Source organism: Trichomycterus rosablanca, chromosome 2 (assembly GCF_030014385.1).
Source record: "Trichomycterus rosablanca isolate fTriRos1 chromosome 2, fTriRos1.hap1, whole genome shotgun sequence".
Taxonomy (NCBI): Eukaryota; Metazoa; Chordata; class Actinopteri; order Siluriformes; family Trichomycteridae; genus Trichomycterus; species Trichomycterus rosablanca.
The window spans coordinates 43,728,666-43,747,882 of record NC_085989.1 but is presented as its reverse complement, the minus strand read 5'-3'; the positions used below and the strand labels follow the sequence as shown (position 1 = coordinate 43,747,882).

Genomic DNA, 19,217 nt, shown 5'->3' with positions numbered 1-19,217 from the left:
AAATAAATCAAAGAAGTCCTGAATTTTATAATAAATATGCTTTAATATTGACAATACCTTCCGCCAAAAAGTAGTTCCACAACGAATATAAAGTTTAACACTACAAAGCAGACATCCCAGGTTGCAAAAACTCATTTCAGGGAGGTAAGAACAAGAAGAAGAAAAAGGCAAGAACCTCCGAAGGGAAAAAAAGAAATAAAAAACCTCTCGCACACACCAAAGGATTATGGGTGATAACAGAACTTCTAGGAGCTGCTAACTGGGCTATTAAGCTAACTATTCGTGTAACAAACACATTAATGTTCCCTACATAGTCTACTAGAATGTGTGTCAGATCATGGATATATGTTCCCTACATAGTGCACTAGATAGTGAATTAGAGAATTGATTTATGTTCCCTACACAGTGCACTAGATTGTATTTCAGATAACGGATTTAAAACGCGATCGGGAAAAAAGGCTGTGTCGCCTGCGTGCGCGTTTGTGTGCATGAAGCTTGTCGTTAATGGCAACGCGTCAGCGGAGTAATACCATTGTGGTGTGAAAAGACCGTGCTGTTATCACCAATATCAGCACGGTTAGAACGCTTCTCAACCAATCAGATTGTAAGGTCAGAACTAACTGTTGTATAAACCCTAATATATAATGTTAGAAGTGAATGTAAACAAACTTACCGGCGTGTTTTGCTGACGTATTGAAAATGCGCTCCGGGATGCTTGTGCTTTAAATGCTCGTGCATAGAAGTCGTACTGCTGCGATAAACCATCTTCACTTTGCGAAGTTTACAGAGCATCACGTTGTGTCTTTGTGAAAAACACTCCTACACTTTAGATGCTCGTGTGCAAGTTTTTTCACCGCGGCTTCCCCAGAGAAATTTATGTTTTTAGTGGGCGTGTCCATCTTTGCGACGCGCCGACGTACGTTTTTGCAAATCGACGTATTTCCCCACCCCTACAATATATATAACTTTATTGTACAACATAAGGGCGGCACGGGGGGTAGCACTGTCATCTTACAGCAAGGTCCTGGGTTTGATCCCTAGGTGGGGCAGTCTGGGTCATTTCTGTGTGGAGTTTGCATGCTCTCCCAGTGTCTGCGTGGGTTTCCTCCAGGAGCTCCGGTTTCCTCCCACAGTCCAAAGACGTGCAAGTGAGGTGAATTGGAGATACTAAATTGTCCATCACTGTGTTCGACATTTACTTTGTGAACTGATGAATCTTGTGTAACCAGGAACTGCTTGTCCTGTCATGAATGTAACCAAGGTGTGTAAACTTGACTTTATTAAAGTATAAATAATAATAATAATAATAATAATAATAAATAATAAAAAAATATGTACAGAAAGAAAAAACAATGGATATTTTGTAGTGCTTATTTATTTATTTATTCCTTTCTTTTGGGGAGCTCCCATGTATTTAGGTCCTTGCATGCCTGATTTGACACAGTTTTACATCTTCCTGACACAACTCTTCATTTTTATCCAGGCCTGCTCTTTCTGATGGCTGTATGCACACTGTGACTGCTCTTCTTTAACCCTCATGTCTGCTGAAATGAGCTACACTGTCCATGCAGACGTCTTTCCTGACCTGTTTATATCCGTTCACAGAGTTAATAATTTAGCAGCCTGTATGTGTAGCAGCTTTTGTTTAGCACTGCCAGTTGCTTTGCTTCTTGATACTCAACTTGTTCCCTTTAAAACCTGTGTGCTTTCTTGCATTGTAGCAGTCAGCTGATTGTCACTGCACGTCTCCGACATACTAATAATCATGGCTGGACTATTGACTGCAGTTTTTATGCAACACATTTACACAGCTAAGCCAAAAACGTTATCACTTTCATTTAATTAAAGAATTTTTACATACATATTTTCCATGTCCTTAAATAAAATATAGCAGGCCGCTCAGGTGGCGCAGTGGTAAAGTATGGTAGCGCACCAGAGTTGGGGTTTCGAATACATCATATCGAATTTCAGCTCTGCCTTTCCGACTAGGCTGGGTGGCTGTATGAACAACGTTTGGCTGTTGTTCAGGGTTAGAGGGTAAGAAAGTCGGCTCATAGGTCCTCATGACTGGTTCAACTGCGACCCCTGCTGGCTGACTGATGGCGCCTGCACAGGGCTGAGGAATAATGCTGATGGGGGTGTGGCCCTCCATACACAGTGCCCGTCAAGTGTATGGACTCGTGCAGGTAAAAAATGCAGTCTGTACTGACTGTACGTGCCAGAGGGGGCGTATGTCAGTTGTGAGGCGTTTTCAGTCAGCGGTGAAGGGTCGAATCAGTATAGAGGATGCAATCAGGGTAATTGGTCATGACTAGATTAGGGGAGAAAAATTGGGGGGAAAAAGTGGGGGAAAAAAAAATATATATATATATATTCCCAACCCCCCTTTTTTATACATACATACATACATACATACATACATATATACATATATATAAATAATAATAAAATATAGCTTCCATTCTGTCGGCCAGCCTAAATATTGGCCTTACTGATAAGCTGGGTAATTAGCTTAAACTGAAACTATGTATACATGTTTGTGAGTGTGTATATATATATACAGGGTTTGGACAATGAAACTGAAACACCTGGTTTTAGACCACAATAATTTATTAGTATGGTGTAGGGCCTCCTTTTGTGGCCAATACAGCGTCAATTCGTCTTGGAAATGACATATACAAGTCCTGCACAGTGGTCAGAGGGATTTTAAGCCATTCTTCTTGCAGGATAGTGGCCAGGTCACTACGTGATGCTGGTGGAGGAAAACGTTTCCTGACTCGCTTCTCCAAAACACCCCAAAGTGGCTCAATAATATTTAGATCTGGTGACTGTGCAGGCCATGGGAGATGTTCAACTTCACTTTCATGTTCATCAAACCAATCTTTCACCAGTCTTGCTGTGTGTATTGGTGCATTGTCATCCTGATACACGGCACCGCCATTGGATGCACATGGTCCTCCAGAATGGTTCGGTAGTCCTTGGCAGTGACGCGCCCATCTAGCACAAGTATTGGGCCAAGGGAATGCCATGATATGGCAGCCCAAACCATCACTGATCCACCCCCATGCTTCACTCTGGGCATGCAACAGTCTGGGTGGTACGCTTCTTTGGGGCTTCTCCACACCGTAACTCTCCCGGATGTGGGGAAAACAGTAAAGGTGGACTCATCAGAGAACAATACATGTTTCACATTGTCCACAGCCCAAGATTTGCGCTCCTTGCACCATTGAAACCGACGTTTGGCATTGGCACGAGTGACCAAAGGTTTGGCTATAGCAGCCCGGCCGTGTATATCGACCCTGTGGAGCTCCCGACGGACAGTTCTGGTGGAAACAGGAGAGTTGAGGTGCACATTTAATTCTGCCGTGATTTGGGCAGCCGTGGTTTTATGTTTTTTGGATACAATCCGGGTTAGCACCCGAACATCCCTTTCAGACAGCTTCCTCTTGCATCCACAGTTAATCCTGTTGGATGTGGTTTGTCCTTGTTGGTGGTATGCTGACATTACCCTGGATACCGTGGCTCTTGATACATCACAAAGACTTGCTGTCTTGGTCACAGATGCGCCAGCAAGACGTGCACCAACAATTTGTCCTCTTTTGAACTCTGGTATGTCACCCATAATGTTGTGTGCATTGCAATATTTTGAGCAAAACTGTGCTCTTACCCTGCTAATTGAACCTTCACACTCTGCTCTTACTGGTGCAATGTGCAATTAATGAAGATTGGCCACCAGACTGGTCCAATTTAGCCATGAAACCTCCCACACTAAAATGACAGGTGTTTCAGTTTCATTGTCCAACCCCTGTATATATATATATATATATATATATATATATGTATAAAACTGGTATGGTAAGCTACATCTACCATTCAGATGAACTTTTACCCCCTGGTACCCCATTTATCAATCTAAATAGACCCCTGTGTCACCCCCACTAACCAGACGTTTGGCTGATGAACCATCTCCAGCCCTGCAATAACACTGACATGGCGATAACAGGGTCATTTGTATACTTCTGATGTGAGTTTGTCAGGAGCAGCAGCGTTGTTGGGATTTGTAAACCTCTCAATGTCAATGCTGGGAGGAGAACAGCACCCCAATCGAATAGCCATACAAGAACAACACACACTAGCATGTCATTACCATGTTAGTGTCAGCACAGTGCTAGGACTGGTTCACCACCCATACATTAGCTGGTCAGCAAGGTCCCATTTCATTTATAAACAAAGTGCAGGTGGACCACAGTCAGTGATTGTATACCTACAACATTATTCTGTATGGCATTTGTAGTTTATACAGTAAGTGAATGTATGTATCAGGTTAGGTGTACCTAATAAAGTACAAGAAAGAAGCCTTTATTTGTAATATATCCAGATACACGTACAGATGTGGTCAGAGCACTGGGTCAGTCAGCCATTGTACAGCACTAACTCTGTTGGTTGCTCCGCATTCGTCCACCATATTTGTAGTTTTTTGTGAGAAAGGTTGTGCCGCACTGAATGCTGGGATTGCCTTCACCAGTAAGTGTAAGCATCAGACGGTCCCTCATTATTCAGTCAGATTATCACTCAGAATTAAGGCACCTCATTAGGCAGCATTTTAATGTACCTAAGAATTCAGACACGCCTTCTTCTCGGGAGCGTGTAGGATGGTGTAAAATGCTTCTATGTAGAGAGATCACTAGGTTTCCAGACAGACCCTTGGTGCTCAGTGGTGCCAGTATTTGACTTGGTTTTGTTGGTGCCAAAATATCTGATATTTTTATAATCTTTTTAGACTGCCAAGAATTCCTGGACACGACCCACAGTACGACGATTACACCTGGTAGCCGACACCCTTGTTGGCTGACTTGTATATCCCAGCATAATTCAGCCTGGCATAAAAATAAGGCTTGTGAAAAGTCCAATAATGTAATTTTTAAATATCTATATGGACGCAGTAGCTACATGTATTTTTTTGTTGGGGAAATTACAGTTTGTTTAATATATATTGGGCGGCACGGTGGCTAAGTGGGTAGCACTGTCGCCTCACAGCAAGAAGGTCCTGGGTTCGATCCCCAGGTGGGGCGGTCCGGGTCCTTTCTGTGTGGAGTTTGCATGTTCTCCCCGTGTCTGCGTGGGTTTACTCCAGGTGCTCCGGTTTCCTCACACAGTCCAAAGACGTGCAAGTGAGGTGAACTGGAGACACTAAATGGTCCATGACTGTGTTTTATATAAACTTGTGAACTGATGAACCTTGTGTAATGAGTAATTACCGTTCCTGTCATGAATGTAACCAAAGTGTAAAACATGACGTTAAAATCCTAATAAACAAACAAAAACATAATATATATATATATTTTTCTCTGTTATTTCCTCTTACAGCAGGTCGTCCTGTGGCGTGACGGCAGGTGGGAGGCGTGGCTCTGGTCTCGGCCCCCTCGCGGCGCTGAATGGCTGCGATGGCGCCCGCGCTGACCGACGCGCCGGCCGACACTCACCGAATCCGCTTCAAACTGGCTCCGTCCTCCTCCGCCCTCAACGCCAGCGCTGTGGAGGGCAACGGCACCAACGGCCGCCTCCTCGTCTCCACTAACGGCGCGGTCAAGCGCAAATCCACGTCCGAAGACGAGGCCCGCCTGTCCTGCAAGGCCGGCACCCTCAAACAGGAGGAATCGGGGCGGGACCTGGGCAAAATCCAGCAGTTTGTGACGTCGTACCGGTGCTCGGATGAGTCGCTGAAGTTGCAGAACGTCCTTGGGATCTTGCCCAGCTTCTTACCACGCAAGCATCAAACCTTGGAGCTGTCAGAGGAACAATTAAAGAGCATCATGAGTGCTGGGAATGGAAACGGGACCGGGCCGTGTGGGCAACAGGGTGCCCATGTTAATGTAAACGGCATGGCTAGGAAATTGACTAAATCAAGTAAAGACAGCAATGGCGTGACCTTAAACGGGGGCAAACACGGACAGGAATCACTTCCTTACACCGCTGGGAGAGTAACAGGAAACGGGCCCCTTCGAGGTGCCACAGAGGAGCACCAGTGCACTAGAGACGTCTCTCGGGACTGTCCCAATAACCAAGAAATCCCAGAATCCCCTGCACTTTTTCAACCCTCATTTGCAGCACCTACAGATTCTCAACAGCACATCTCCGACGTCGCGCACAGCTTGCCGTCTGTCAGCGCGGAGATTTCGGTCCCTTCGCCTTCCGCGCTTCAGCTAGGAAGCCCGGGAGGTAACCTGCTGGATCGGACGCATCAAGTCGAGAGCCGGCAGTTCGAGATCGAGGGGCGTCTACGCCGCCTGCGGAAGCGACTCCAGGTGGTGCAGGCCAAGCAGGTGGAGCGACACGTGCAGCACCAGCTGGGCGGATTACTCCAGGGCGCGCTGGAACCCTCGCGAGACAGCCGGGTCTCTCGGGAGAGAGCCGAAGCGAGCCGCTTCCTGAAGGGCGGCTCGGTACCGGCTCAGCTGGAGCAGCTCTCGATAAGCGGCAGCACGAACCTCAAGGCGGCGGAAAGCGCCTTCGATTCGGATGCCACCGAGAGCAGCTCGGGGGGAGAGACGGACGTGGAGGAGGACGAACTCGCCAGGGCCGACGTGGAGCAGCGCCACTTCCCTCTGTGAGTAGTGCTCTTTATAATCGGGGATGATGCAGAATAACTGTGAACGAATGTGACTTGTGGATGTTTACTTTTGTAGGCTGAAGCATTAGGGTGCATTCACATGAGAAGCATTTTGGAAGGCTCTGTGCAAACTACTGCTTTTGTTCAGCGCTTGGCTTGAGCGGTGTGGTAAAACACCATCAAAGTGCGAATATTAGACGAATCTGCATTTGCGTGGAATAACCCTCAGATTCACTCTGAAAGCTCCACATGTATCTGTGTTTCTGGATTTACCTCAATGTTTCACTTTTAAACTTGTGTTACAGCTCGAGGTTCTAAGAAATTGTGAGAATCAGCTTTTTAGAGTCTAAAACACTTATCATAAAATAAAAAGCTTAACGTGGTTTTTCGTACAGTGGCACCTTGAAACTTGACGTCAATAGATTTCAGTAGATTTTTTCCCATAAGGATGTGTGGGAAACCTGTTAATGCGTTTCATGGTCTTGTGGAACTGCATATATTTAAGGTTAATATAAAATAATAGGGTTGTTTTTGACACTTATACTCTGAAAATAATACAAATATAAAATAATAAACACTGAAATACAATTAAAACCTGCTCTTTACGTTTACTAGAGATGGGACGATCGATCGGCTATGAATCGGTATCGGCCGATTTTTAATCAAAATATGCTATCGGCGATCGGCGATATTTCCTAAAAGTAGCCGATCCGATCGTGTGATATATAAAGATCATGTTAAGTTAACAGCTCAGTGGATTGATCCAGACGCCAACCATCACATCACCATTCATCAACCATCGTACAGAAACCACAGTGAAAGCTCTTCACGACCTAAAATAACATCATTAACGTTGTGCATCATACATACGATGTAATTTTGCTGATTGTAATATTTACTTTAAAAAGATAATTCAACCCGGTCACATCTGAGTCGATTCTATCAGCACGTTATATAAACTCCTGGTTCACTTTGGTAAATCGTAAGCGGTTCTTACTTGTGATGTAGATGAGAACAGAAAACGTTACAGAGCCAATCAGAGGCAAAAGTTTATTCATTACCAAATTCGTTAGTTCAGGATAATCTGCTGAACTTTTAGCTCCTTAGACGGAACGAGTCTGACGGTCGGTTACAGATCTGTGGTAATAGCAGTTTAATTAAGCTTTTTAATGAAGCTTTTTAATGTAAGAGAGTCACACAGAATGTTCTGTAGTAGCTGGTGTTTATTTAAAACCACGACATTTAATTAATAACAGTAAACACGGAGAGATAACTGAGAAGAGAAACTTACGCTTGGCGAAAAATGAATCGACTCATGAATCAATGAATCACTTATAGCGATACTGTGAACAAAGCGTCTCTTCTAAAGGCACGCACACACACAAACACACACACACACACGCGCTGCTCCGGTTTATCTTCACTGTGAGGCTCTTTTTAAGTTTATTTATTTTATTTACTGCTAAACCCCCCCCAACCCCCCCTCCCTCCGATCGCAATCGGCTATCGGCCGATGTCCCTGAAAGGAGATCGCAGATCGGAATCGGTGCCAAAAACCCCGATCGGCACATCTCTAACGTTTACTTCTTTATTGTTTCCTTATTCTTAACTGTGGAGATGCTTGATCTTGGAATACCATATTCCGTTCAGTACCGGTGCATTCACGTGAGACAGTGCACAAAACTTAACGTGGCTTATTGTACTAAAACAACGAGCGAGGAATTTCATTAGTGGAGAGAACTTATGAGCAGTAATAATTAAGAGAGGTTTAGTGTTCCTGTGTCATTCTTTTATTACATTAAACCACGTTAAGCTTTTTTTTTTTTTTTTTTTATAAAAAGCATTTAAGACTCTCGGAGAAGCTGATTCTTACAATTTCTCAGAACCCTGAGCTGTAACACAAGTTTAAAAGTGAAACAGGAGGAAAATCCAGATAAACACAGATACACGTGGAGTGTTCAGAGTGAATTTGATGGCTATTCAACACAAATGCAGATTCGTCTCATATTCGCACTTTGATGATGTTTTACAGCACCGCTCAAGCCAAGCGCTGAACACAGCAGCAGTCGCACACACATCGAGTTTTAGGGTACTAATTTCTCAACGAAGGGCATTGAGCTTCAAAGATTTTGAGTTTAGGGAACGTCGAGTTACAAGGTACAACTGTACCAAAATAACAACACAGGAAAACTAAATACTAGTTTTGTTCACATTAAGCGTTGTTCATATGGAGTTTCTTTTACCATCATATCACATTATTACTATAAAACACATTTTCATAGAATGTGTTAAATATAACAGAGAGAGAGAGACTGAAAACAACTGACTCTATAAGCAATATCTTTACCAGAAACAATGCAAACATGATCATAAACTTTCTTACAAATACAAACTTGAGGACTTTTTTTATACGCAATAAATTCCTGCCCCAAATAACCGGTCCTGCCTTGAAATAACTCAGAGTAAACAAGGCGTTAAAAAAAACAAATAAACAAACCGTCATATCAAACAGTTCGTCTCATTGGAGGCACTTTGAAAAGGTCAGCGGCAAAGATCGTGAACCAACACGGCAAAAGTGTTGCGGTTAACTAAGCAGCACGTCACACTCCATAGGAAACAACAGCACAGCTAGCACGAGCGGTTTTGCCTCTTCTCATGTGAATGCACCCTCACTGTTGCAGTGAATGCTTTTTTTCCTGACACGCCTGGAATTTCAGTGGTTTCTGCAGCTGCTCTTTTTCTATGACCAAATGACTGAAACGTATATTTACATGTAGGCATTTAACATATGTGACCCAGTTGTGCCAGTAATTAAGTGTTAAGAGCCAGACAGTGACAATGTAGGTATGGCAGGACCTAAAGCATCGACCTTGCCACCACAGGTTCTGAACCGTTGAGCTACCAGTGCCCAGGAACACGCAGTCTGTGTGTGGGGAGAATAAAATAAAAGAGCTCTAAGGCGGTGCAGCAGTCTAATGTTCTAGCCCACCACTGCTAAGGTCCGAGCTGGAATCTTACATTGCAGCGTGTCTGTAGGATAGATGGTCGATGGTCCAGCAGGGGTTCCTCATTACTGCCGCATTTATGGCCTCTGTTGGGTTGATTGCAGGTGCAAGTGCGTGGCTGCATCTGTGAGGACAAACGTTACAATCAGGAGAAACTGAACACGTCTAGATTTAGGATAAAAAAGGGAAACGATGAATAAATCAGTTAAAAAATACAACCAGCAAGAGTATTTATTAGGGCTTAAAGATCTGTAATGTTGTTTATGCTCTGTTGTTTTAGACTCAGTACTATAGGGCTGGTTCATTGTTTAAGTACATTATTACAAAAGTACATGGAACAGTTGTCTCTTTCCTGTGTCTCTTTCCTACCCCCCCCTCGGTGCAAGAAAAACAGCAAACAATAAAAGTACTATATACAAATATAAATATATAAATATAAACATATAAAACAGTACTTAAACAAAACAGAACCGAAGCTATTGCACATGTCCTATTCAAATTAAATTACAAGTTGCACATTTAAAGTGAAATGAAGTGAAATAATACTTTCTCTAATTACTTAATTAATAATTAGCAATTAATAATAATTACTCTAATGCCCCCTTGTGGAGGCTTTACGTTACATCTTGTAAACCACGGTGGGATCAGATTGTGGAGGAATCATGTTATTAATTAAGTATACACCGACCAGGCATAGCATTATGACCACTGACAGGTGAAGTAAATTATACTGATTATCTCTTCATCACGGTACCTGTTAGTGGGTGGGATATATTAGGCAGCAAGTGAACATTTTATCCTCAAAGTTGATGTGTTAGAAGCAGGAAAAATGGACGAGCGTGAGGATTTGAGCGAGTTTGACAAGAGCCAAGTTGTGATGGCTGGTCGTCTGGGTCAGAGCATCTCCAAAACTACAGCTCTTGTGGAGTGTTCCCGGTCTGCAGTGGTCAGCATCTATCAAAAGTGGTCCAAGGAAGGAACAGTGGTAAACCAGTGACAGGGTCATGTGCGGCCAAGGCTCACTGAGGGCTGGCCAGATGAGCTACTGTAGCTCAAACTGCTGAAGAAGTTAATGCTGGTTCTGATAGAAAGGTGTCAGAATACACAGTGCATCACAGTTGCAGGGCTGTTTTGGCAGCAAAAGGGGGACCAACACAATATTAGGAAGGTGGTCATAATGTTATGGTCTGTGTATTTTGTTTTGATGCATTGTTTGTGTTGCCTGGGTGGTGGTAAAAATCATGGCCAAATGTGGGTTGCTTGCTTTTGCCCTTTAGAGTTTGAATCTCAGTGGACCTACCTGGCCAAGCATACCATGTCCAGCATCAATGCTCTTTTGTCCTACTGAATGGGCACAAATTCTCACAGACATTGTCTTGTGAGAAACCTTCTCAGGCTGTTATTATAGCTGGAAAGGTCACACAGAGGACAGTCTGTTTTAATACCATTTGTTTTTGAGATGGAATGTACAGCAAGCTTATGGTCAGGCGTCCAAATAATGTTGGCCATACAATGTGTGTGTACACAGATCAGACATAACATTATGACCACCTCCTTGTTTCTACACTCACTGTCCATTTTATCAGCTCCACTTACCATATAGAAGCACTTTGTAGTTCTACAATTACTGACTGTAGTCCATCTGTACACAGAGCAGGTATTATTTGGGTGGTGGGTGATTCTCAGCACTGCAGTGACACTGACATGGTGGTGGTGTGTTAGTGTGTGTTGTGCTGGTATGAGTGGATCAGACACAGCAGCGCTGCTGGAGTTTTTAAACACCTCACTGTCACTGCTGGCCTGAGAATAGTCCACCAACCAAAAACATCCAGCCAACAGCGCCCCGTGGGCAGCGTCCTGTGACCACTGATGAAGGTCTAGAAGATGACCGACTCAAACAGCAGCAATAGATGAGCGATCGTCTCTGACTTTACATCTACAAGGTGGACCAACTAGGTAGGAGTGGACAGTGAGTGGACACGGTATTTAAAAACTCCAGCAGCGCCGCTGTGTCTGATCCACTCATACCAGCACAACACACACAAACACAACACCACCATGTCAGTGTCACTGCAGTGCTGAGAATGATCCACCACCTAAATAATACCTGCTCTGTAGTGGTTCTGTGGGGGTCCTGACAATTGAAGAAGAGGGTGAAAGCAGGTTAGAAAAGCATGCAGAGAAACAGATGGACTACAGTCAGTAATTGTAGAACTTCAAAGTGCTTCTATGTGGCAAGTAGAGCTGATGAAATGGACAGTGAGTGTAGAAACCAGGAGGTGGTTTTAACGTTATGGCTGATTGGTGTATGTATGTATGTATGTTGGGGTGAGGGAATGTTACTACCAAAGAAAATAGTCCGGATGTATGTGCTGTCTTTATTTATACACAGGTTTCACTTTCTGTATGGGCTGTTGGTTGCATTCCTGATGTAATGTGAGTGCAAGACTCCCCTAAATCTGATTAGTCATTCTGAATGGTCATTTTTGAAACCCTGTCTGTTGTAAGAGCTGAAGATGTTTCATCAGCCAGGGAAACCCCCTCCCCCCTCACCCTCAGAATAATTTAGAACTGTGTAGAGTTATTGCAGCTCACTAAGATAAAGATCTTTGACAGTGTATATATCTGTTATTAAAATCTCTGAACAGAACTAGATCCAGCACAGATGTACAGACCTAAATGTGCCCCAAGTCCACCGCATTAGGAGCAGATATGGTGTAATCAGGGATTCTGAACCGTCTGCTGACCACAGAGCCGAGCCCAGTAGCTTTCAATCTTTTTAAGTGTGCAGTGCTTAAAATGCTGTTGTTTTTACTATAGCAAACAAGGTCAAAATATCAGGACAACATCTTCATTCTAGTCACGTTGTGGACACCCCCCCCCAAAAGCCCTTCACTTCACCACAGTTGTTACTGTGTACACAAGAAAACATGGCAGACTCTCTTGCTTATTTATTCTTTAGATTCAGTATATATATTTATTTGCAATTTTTACCCCAGTTTTCTCCCTACTCTAGTAGCATCCAATTACCCTAATTGCATTATGCATCTTCTCTACCAGTACAACCCTCCACTGCTGACTGAGGAGTGCCGCAACTGACACACGCCCCCTCCGACACGTGTTCAGTAGCCGACTGCATCTTTTCACCCGCGCAAGCCGAGTTCACATGCGGATCAGCTTTGTGTACGGAGAACCGCACCCTGATCGACGCATTATTCCTCGACTCTGTGCAGGCGCCATCAGTCAGCCAGCAGAGGTCGTAATTGCATCGGTTATGAGGAGCCCTGGTCCGGCTTTTCCCACCCTGTGAACAACAGCCAACCATTGTTTATGTAGTCGCCCAGCCTGCCGGACGGCAGAGATGATATTCGAAACGATGTGTTCGAAATCCCAGCTCCGGTGAATTCAATATATTTAATAGCCAGTAAAACAATTGACAGTTGTTATTACCAGTTGTTTTTTTTTTAGAACCCAGTTCTGAAGTTGTGTTCCAACACTAGTGCCACATTACACCAGGATTAATCTTGATGGTCATTAATTGTAGGTATATACCAGTGCATTGAATGTTTGCTGTTTAGTTTTCCTTTTTTTTTTTTTTTGTTTGGCTACACCCCTGAATTACCTTCTTCCTTATCACTTCTCCAACTAAAAACCCTGTTTTTCAAAAAAAGTTGGGACGTTTTATATAAATGCTATGAAATTATAATAACAATTTATTAATTTACCTAAGCCTTTATTTAACTGACAAAAGAAGACAAAAATTACCAACTTGATTGTATTTTCTATAAAATGCCTGCAACACACTCCAAAAAATTGGGACAGAGGCAGAGTGAAAATTTTTATAGAATAAACAAGTTATCATAATTGGGTATTAAAGTAGGATCATCCAAACATTCAGACGTTGCAATCAAAGCTGAGTTGTGGCTCATCACATTGTGCCAAACTTTATAACAGAATTATCAATTAGTTAAAACATTCCCAATACAACATCGCAAATAATTCAGGTCTTTCGCCGTCTACTGTACATAATAGGGATGCATCGATACCATTTTTTCCCAACCGAGTACGAGTACAAGTACATGTATTTTTGTACTCGCCGATACCTACAGTGTATCACAAAAGTGAGTACACCCCTCACATTTCTGCAGATATTTAAGTATATCTTTTCATGGGACAACACTGACAAAATGACACTTTGACACAATGAAAAGTACTCTGTGTGCAGCTTATATAACAGTGTAAATTTATTCTTCCCTCAAAATAACTCAATATACAGCCATTAATGTCTAAACCACCGGCAACAAAAGTGAGTACACCCCTAAGAGACTACACCCCTAAATGTCCAAATTGAGCACTGCTTGTCATTTTCCCTCCAAAATGTCATGTGATTTGTTAGTGTTACTAGGTCTCGGGTGTGCATAGGGAGCAGGTGTGTTCAATTTAGTAGTACAGCTCTCACACTCTCTCATACTGGTTACTGAAAGTTCCAACATGGCACCTCATGACAAAGAACTCTCTGAGGATCTTAAAAGACGAATTGTTGCGCTACATGAAGATGGCCAAGGCTACAAGAAGATTGCCAACACCCTGAAACTGAGCTGCAGCACAGTGGCCAAGATCATCCAGCGTTTTAAAAGAGCAGGGTCCACTCAGAACAGACCTCGCGTTGGTCGTCCAAAGAAGCTGAGTGCACGTGCTCAGCGTCACATCCAACTGCTGTCTTTGAAAGCTAGGCGCAGGAGTGCTTTCAGCATTGCTGCAGAGATTGAAAAGGTGGGGGGTCAGCCTGTCAGTGCTCAGACCATACGCCGCACACTACATCAAATTGGTCTGCATGGCTGTCACCCCAGAAGGAAGCCTCTTCTGAAGTCTCTACACAAGAAAGCCCGCAAACAGTTTGCTGAAGACATGTCAACAAAGGACATGGATTACTGGAACCATGTCCTATGGTCTGATGAGACCAAGATTAATTTGTTTGGTTCAGATGGTCTCAAGCATGTGTGGCGGCAATCAGGTGAGGAGTACAAAGATAAGTGTGTCATGCCTACAGTCAAGCATGGTTGTGGGAATGCCATGGTCTGGGGCTGCATGAGTGCAGCAGGTGTTGGGGAGTTACATTTCATTGAGGGACACATGAACTCCAATATGTACTGTGAAATACTGAAGCAGAGCATGATCCCCTCCCTCCGGAAACTGGGTCGCAGGGCAGTGTTCCAGCATGATAATGACCCCAAACACACCTCTAAGACGACCACTGCTTTATTGAAGAGGCTGAGGGTAAAGGTGATGGACTGGCCAAGCATGTCTCCAGACCTAAACCCAAGAGAACATCTTTGGGGCATCCTCAAGCGGAAGGTGGAGGAGCGCAAAGTCTCGAATATCCGCCAGCTCCGTGATGTCGTCATGGAGGAGTGGGAAAGCATTCCAGTGGCAACCTGTGAAGCTCTGGTAAACTCCATGCCCAGGAGAGTTAAGGCAGTTCTGGGAAATAATGGTGGCCACACAAAATATTGACACTTCAGGAACTTTCACTAAGGGGTGTACTCACTTTTGTTGCCGGTGGTTTAGACATTAATGGCTGTATATTGAGTTATTTTGAGGGAAGAATAAATTTACACTGTTATATAAGCTGCACACAGACTACTTTTCATTGTGTCAAAGTGTCATTTTGTCAGTGTTGTCCCATGAAAAGATATACTTAAATATCTGCAGAAATGTGAGGGGTGTACTCACTTTTGTGATACACTGTATTTAGAATGATGCAATCTGGAGCATTATGGAATAGTGTAGTTTTTAGTGTAAAATAGTGCAGTGGAACAGTTGCTTGGGTTGCCATCACTTATTGTAAAAAAAAAAAAAAAACACCGCACAGACATCATTGAGAAAGCTTCTGACAAGCTAACGTAAACGTTCATTAATAAACGCACGTATTTAACGTTGTGCACATCATACATGCGATGCGATTCTGCAGATTGAAATATTTACTTTAAAAAGATAATACAGTCTGATCCCATCTGAGCCGATTCTATCAGCACATACATTCGTGGTTCACCTCGGTAAATCGTAAACGACTCTGAGTCGGCTCCCGCTCTGTGGTAATAACCAGTATAATTAAGCCTGAGCTTTATCAGGTAAGCGAGTCACACAAAATGTTCTATAGTAGTTGGTATTTATTTACAACCGCATCATTCATTATAACAGTAAACACGGAGAGATGACTGAGAAAAGAAGCTTACGCTGTGCTTAAAATGAGTCGACTCCTGAATCACTTGTATCGACACTGTGAACAGAGTATTGAACACAAACACGTCCTATAACAGCGGTCGCTGCTTTTGTAACCGGTTATCTTCGCTGTTAGCTCTATTTTGAAGGTTGTTTTTTTTGTCAAACGGAACTAAATAACATTAAAAATTAAAAACATTAAAAAAATCTCGTAATGTCACGCCCCCCGGTCAGGCACTCGCGCCCCCCCAGACAAGTACTCGCGCCCCACAGGTTGAAAACTCCTGCATTAACGCAGCAACGTGCACTAGGCACAAGGTATCGGATGTTTAGTATCGGAGCCTCGTTTGCGAGTACGAGTACGAGTTAATGAGCGCGGTATCGGGCAAATACCCGATACTAGTATCAGTACTCATGCATCTCTAGTACATAATATTGTAAAAAGATGCAGGGACTTCTGCAAGCCAAAGAGGAAAGACCCATTCAAGGTGTTGTCAGGGTGCAACTAGCAAGTATGTATTTATTAATCGATAACTACCGCTAACCACTAAATCACATTTTATAGGGAAACCAAGTTACGTTGTGACAAATGTGTTTAGTATAACATAGTAGAATGCCTTTATTTGTCATATATGCATATACTGGTGTACAGTACAATGAAATTATTTTCCCACATATCCCAGCTTGTTTGGAAGCTGGGGTCAGGGCGCAGGGTCAGCCGATGTACCGCGCCCCTGGAGCAGAGAGGGTTAAGGGCCTTGCCCAAGGCCCCAACTGTGGCTGAGCTGACCTGGGATTCGAACTCTCAACCTTTCATTTGATAGGCCAAACCTCTACCCACTAGGCTACCACTGTCTAGGGTCTGTTAAGGCTACTTACATTTACCAGACCCTTTTATATAAAGTGACTTACACTTGCAACTGATGCAATACAAGCAGTTGAGGGCTAATGTCAGAGGTGGTGGGGCTTGAACCAGCCACCTTCAGATTACTAGGCCAGTATCTTAGACATTGTCCAAGTCGCTTTGGATAAAAGCATCTGCCAAGTGGTGTAAATATAAACCACCTAATAGGCTAAATGTTCTGTAGTGCTACAATAGCCCTTCAGTATTATTTGGGACACAGCCATGTTTCTTGCTGACCGAACGGATCGATTAAGTGTGTTTTGCACAGAGCGTGTTAAACCACTTATTAATGATTAACTCCTCCTTTCCTCCAGCTGAATGTCTTTGTTTCTAAGAACAGCACGGTGCATGAGTAGCATCTCTGCTCCCAGTACCTCATCCCACCGCCCTAAAGCAACCTCACGCAGCACCTCATCATTAACCAGCATGTGTTTGTACAGAGTACACAGTGATGTGATCATGTCTCTGCCGTCTGATTCCTGTCTGAACCGGCTGGACATATTTTATGCAATAATGAACATCTGCTTTATTGTAGTTGTAGCCTAGGGGTTAAGGTGCTGGACCTAGTAATCAAAAGGTCGCTGGTTTAAGCCCCATCACTGCCAGTTTATTACTGTTGGCTCCTTCAGCAAGGCAACCCTTGATTGATCAGACAGTGTACTCTCACGGTACTGTAAGTCACTTTGGATAAAGGCTGGGCGCCTACTTGAACAACAGTTGGCTGTTGTTCATACAGGGTGGGAGCCGGACGGGACCTCAAATGATGCAATTACGACCTCTGCTGGTTGATTGATGGCGTCTGCACAGGGCGAGGAATAATGCGTTAATCAGGGTGGCTGTCCGTACAGAAAGCTGATCCGCATATGAACTCGCCTCGTTCAGGTGAAAAGATGCAGTCGGCTACTGCACACAGGTCTCGGGTCTCCTCAACCAGGGTGAAGATCAGCATCAGTAGAGAGGAAGCATAATGCAATTGGCTAATTGGATATGACTAAAGTCTGGAGAAAAAGGGGAGAAAATAATAACAAAAATGTTTTTACGTGTGGTACTATCAGATACCATAGGACCCGTTCCAGTCTCTGATTTTGACAGCATATCAGCTTGGTGGTGCTAATGCTTTGGCTCATTAGTGTATACTAGGGACAGTGGTAGCCTATTGGACTATTTATCAAAAGGTTGAGAGTTTGAATCCCGGTTTTGTCATGCAGTCACTTTTGGGCCCTTGAGCGGGACCCTTCACCCTCTCTGCTCCAGGGGTGCCGTACAATAGCTGACCCTGTGTATATAGATGAATAAAGGCATTCTATACTCCTCAGTCATTGTAGGGTAGGAGGACACTCATGAGGTCACTCACCTGGTTGGTTAAGGTTTTATCTCGTGCTGATCTGGTTTGCAGTTTGTTTATTTATTATCTGCATGTGTAACGTGTGTGTAATGCTGCTGTGTGTCTTGGCGATGATTTTAAAGATTCACTTTTCAAGATTTTGTAGTTCCTGGACCTGCAGGCAGGATGTGGTGACGTGACAGGATCTGCTCCAGTGCTGTTAGTCATTTTGAATCATTTAGGAGTGAATCACTTACTTATCGTTCTGACATTTTGCTTTAACCTTTATGTTCTGAGACCCCAGAGCTGCTTACACAGTCCACAAAATATCCCGATATTGAAAATGTTTTTTCAGCTTGATACTTCATGAGTTTTTTTAATGTAATGGAAACTGATTGATACACTTCTGTTTAAGGTCTCAGAGACCCCAGCTAGAATACATGATTATGACACAATTTTTTAAATGTTTTTATGATTGTATAAAATGGTTTATGAAAATGATTCATGGTTTTATGAAACGGCTAATGGTTTTGTTAAAATGGCTATTGTATTTTTTTTTGTGAAAATGGCTATTGTATTTTTTTTTGTGAAAATGGCTAATGGTTTTATGACTGTGGCTACTGGTTTTATGAATATGGCTAATGGTTTTGTGAAAATAGCTTGTTTTAAAAAAATGTTAATTCTTTTGTGAAAACGGCTAATGGCGTTGTAAAAATGACTAATGGTTTTATGAGTATGGCTTATGGTTTTGTTAAAATGACTAATGGTTTTGTTAAAATGACTAATGGTTTTATGAGTATGGCTTATGGTTTTGTTAAAATGACTAATGGTTTTGTTAAAATGACTAATGGTTTTATGAGTATGGCTTATGGGTTTGTTAAAATGACTAATGGTTTTGTTAAAATGACTAATGGTTTTATGAGTATGGCTTATGGGTTTGTTAAAATGACTAATGGTTTTGTTAAAATGACTAATGGTTTTATGAGTATGGCTTATGGGTTTGTTAAAATTACTAATGGTTTTGTTAAAATGACTAATGGTTTTATGAGTATGGCTTATGGGTTTGTTAAAATGACTAATGGTTTTATGAGTATGGCTTATGGGTTTGTTAAAATGACTAATGGTTTTATGAGTATGGCTTATGGGTTTGTT

General features: G+C 42.9%; 1 protein-coding gene across 1 annotated transcript in view; it reads left to right on the top strand.

The window, feature by feature from the left end:
• kansl1b (KAT8 regulatory NSL complex subunit 1b) overlaps window positions 1-19,217 on the top strand; it is a 113,570-nt gene that overhangs the window by 28,185 nt on the left and 66,168 nt on the right. The window contains exon 2 of the mRNA XM_063016118.1: window positions 5,368-6,607. Within this exon, the coding sequence (XP_062872188.1) occupies window positions 5,436-6,607 (1,172 nt within the window). The 5' untranslated portion in view covers window positions 5,368-5,435. The remainder of the gene's footprint in view (window positions 1-5,367; window positions 6,608-19,217) is intronic.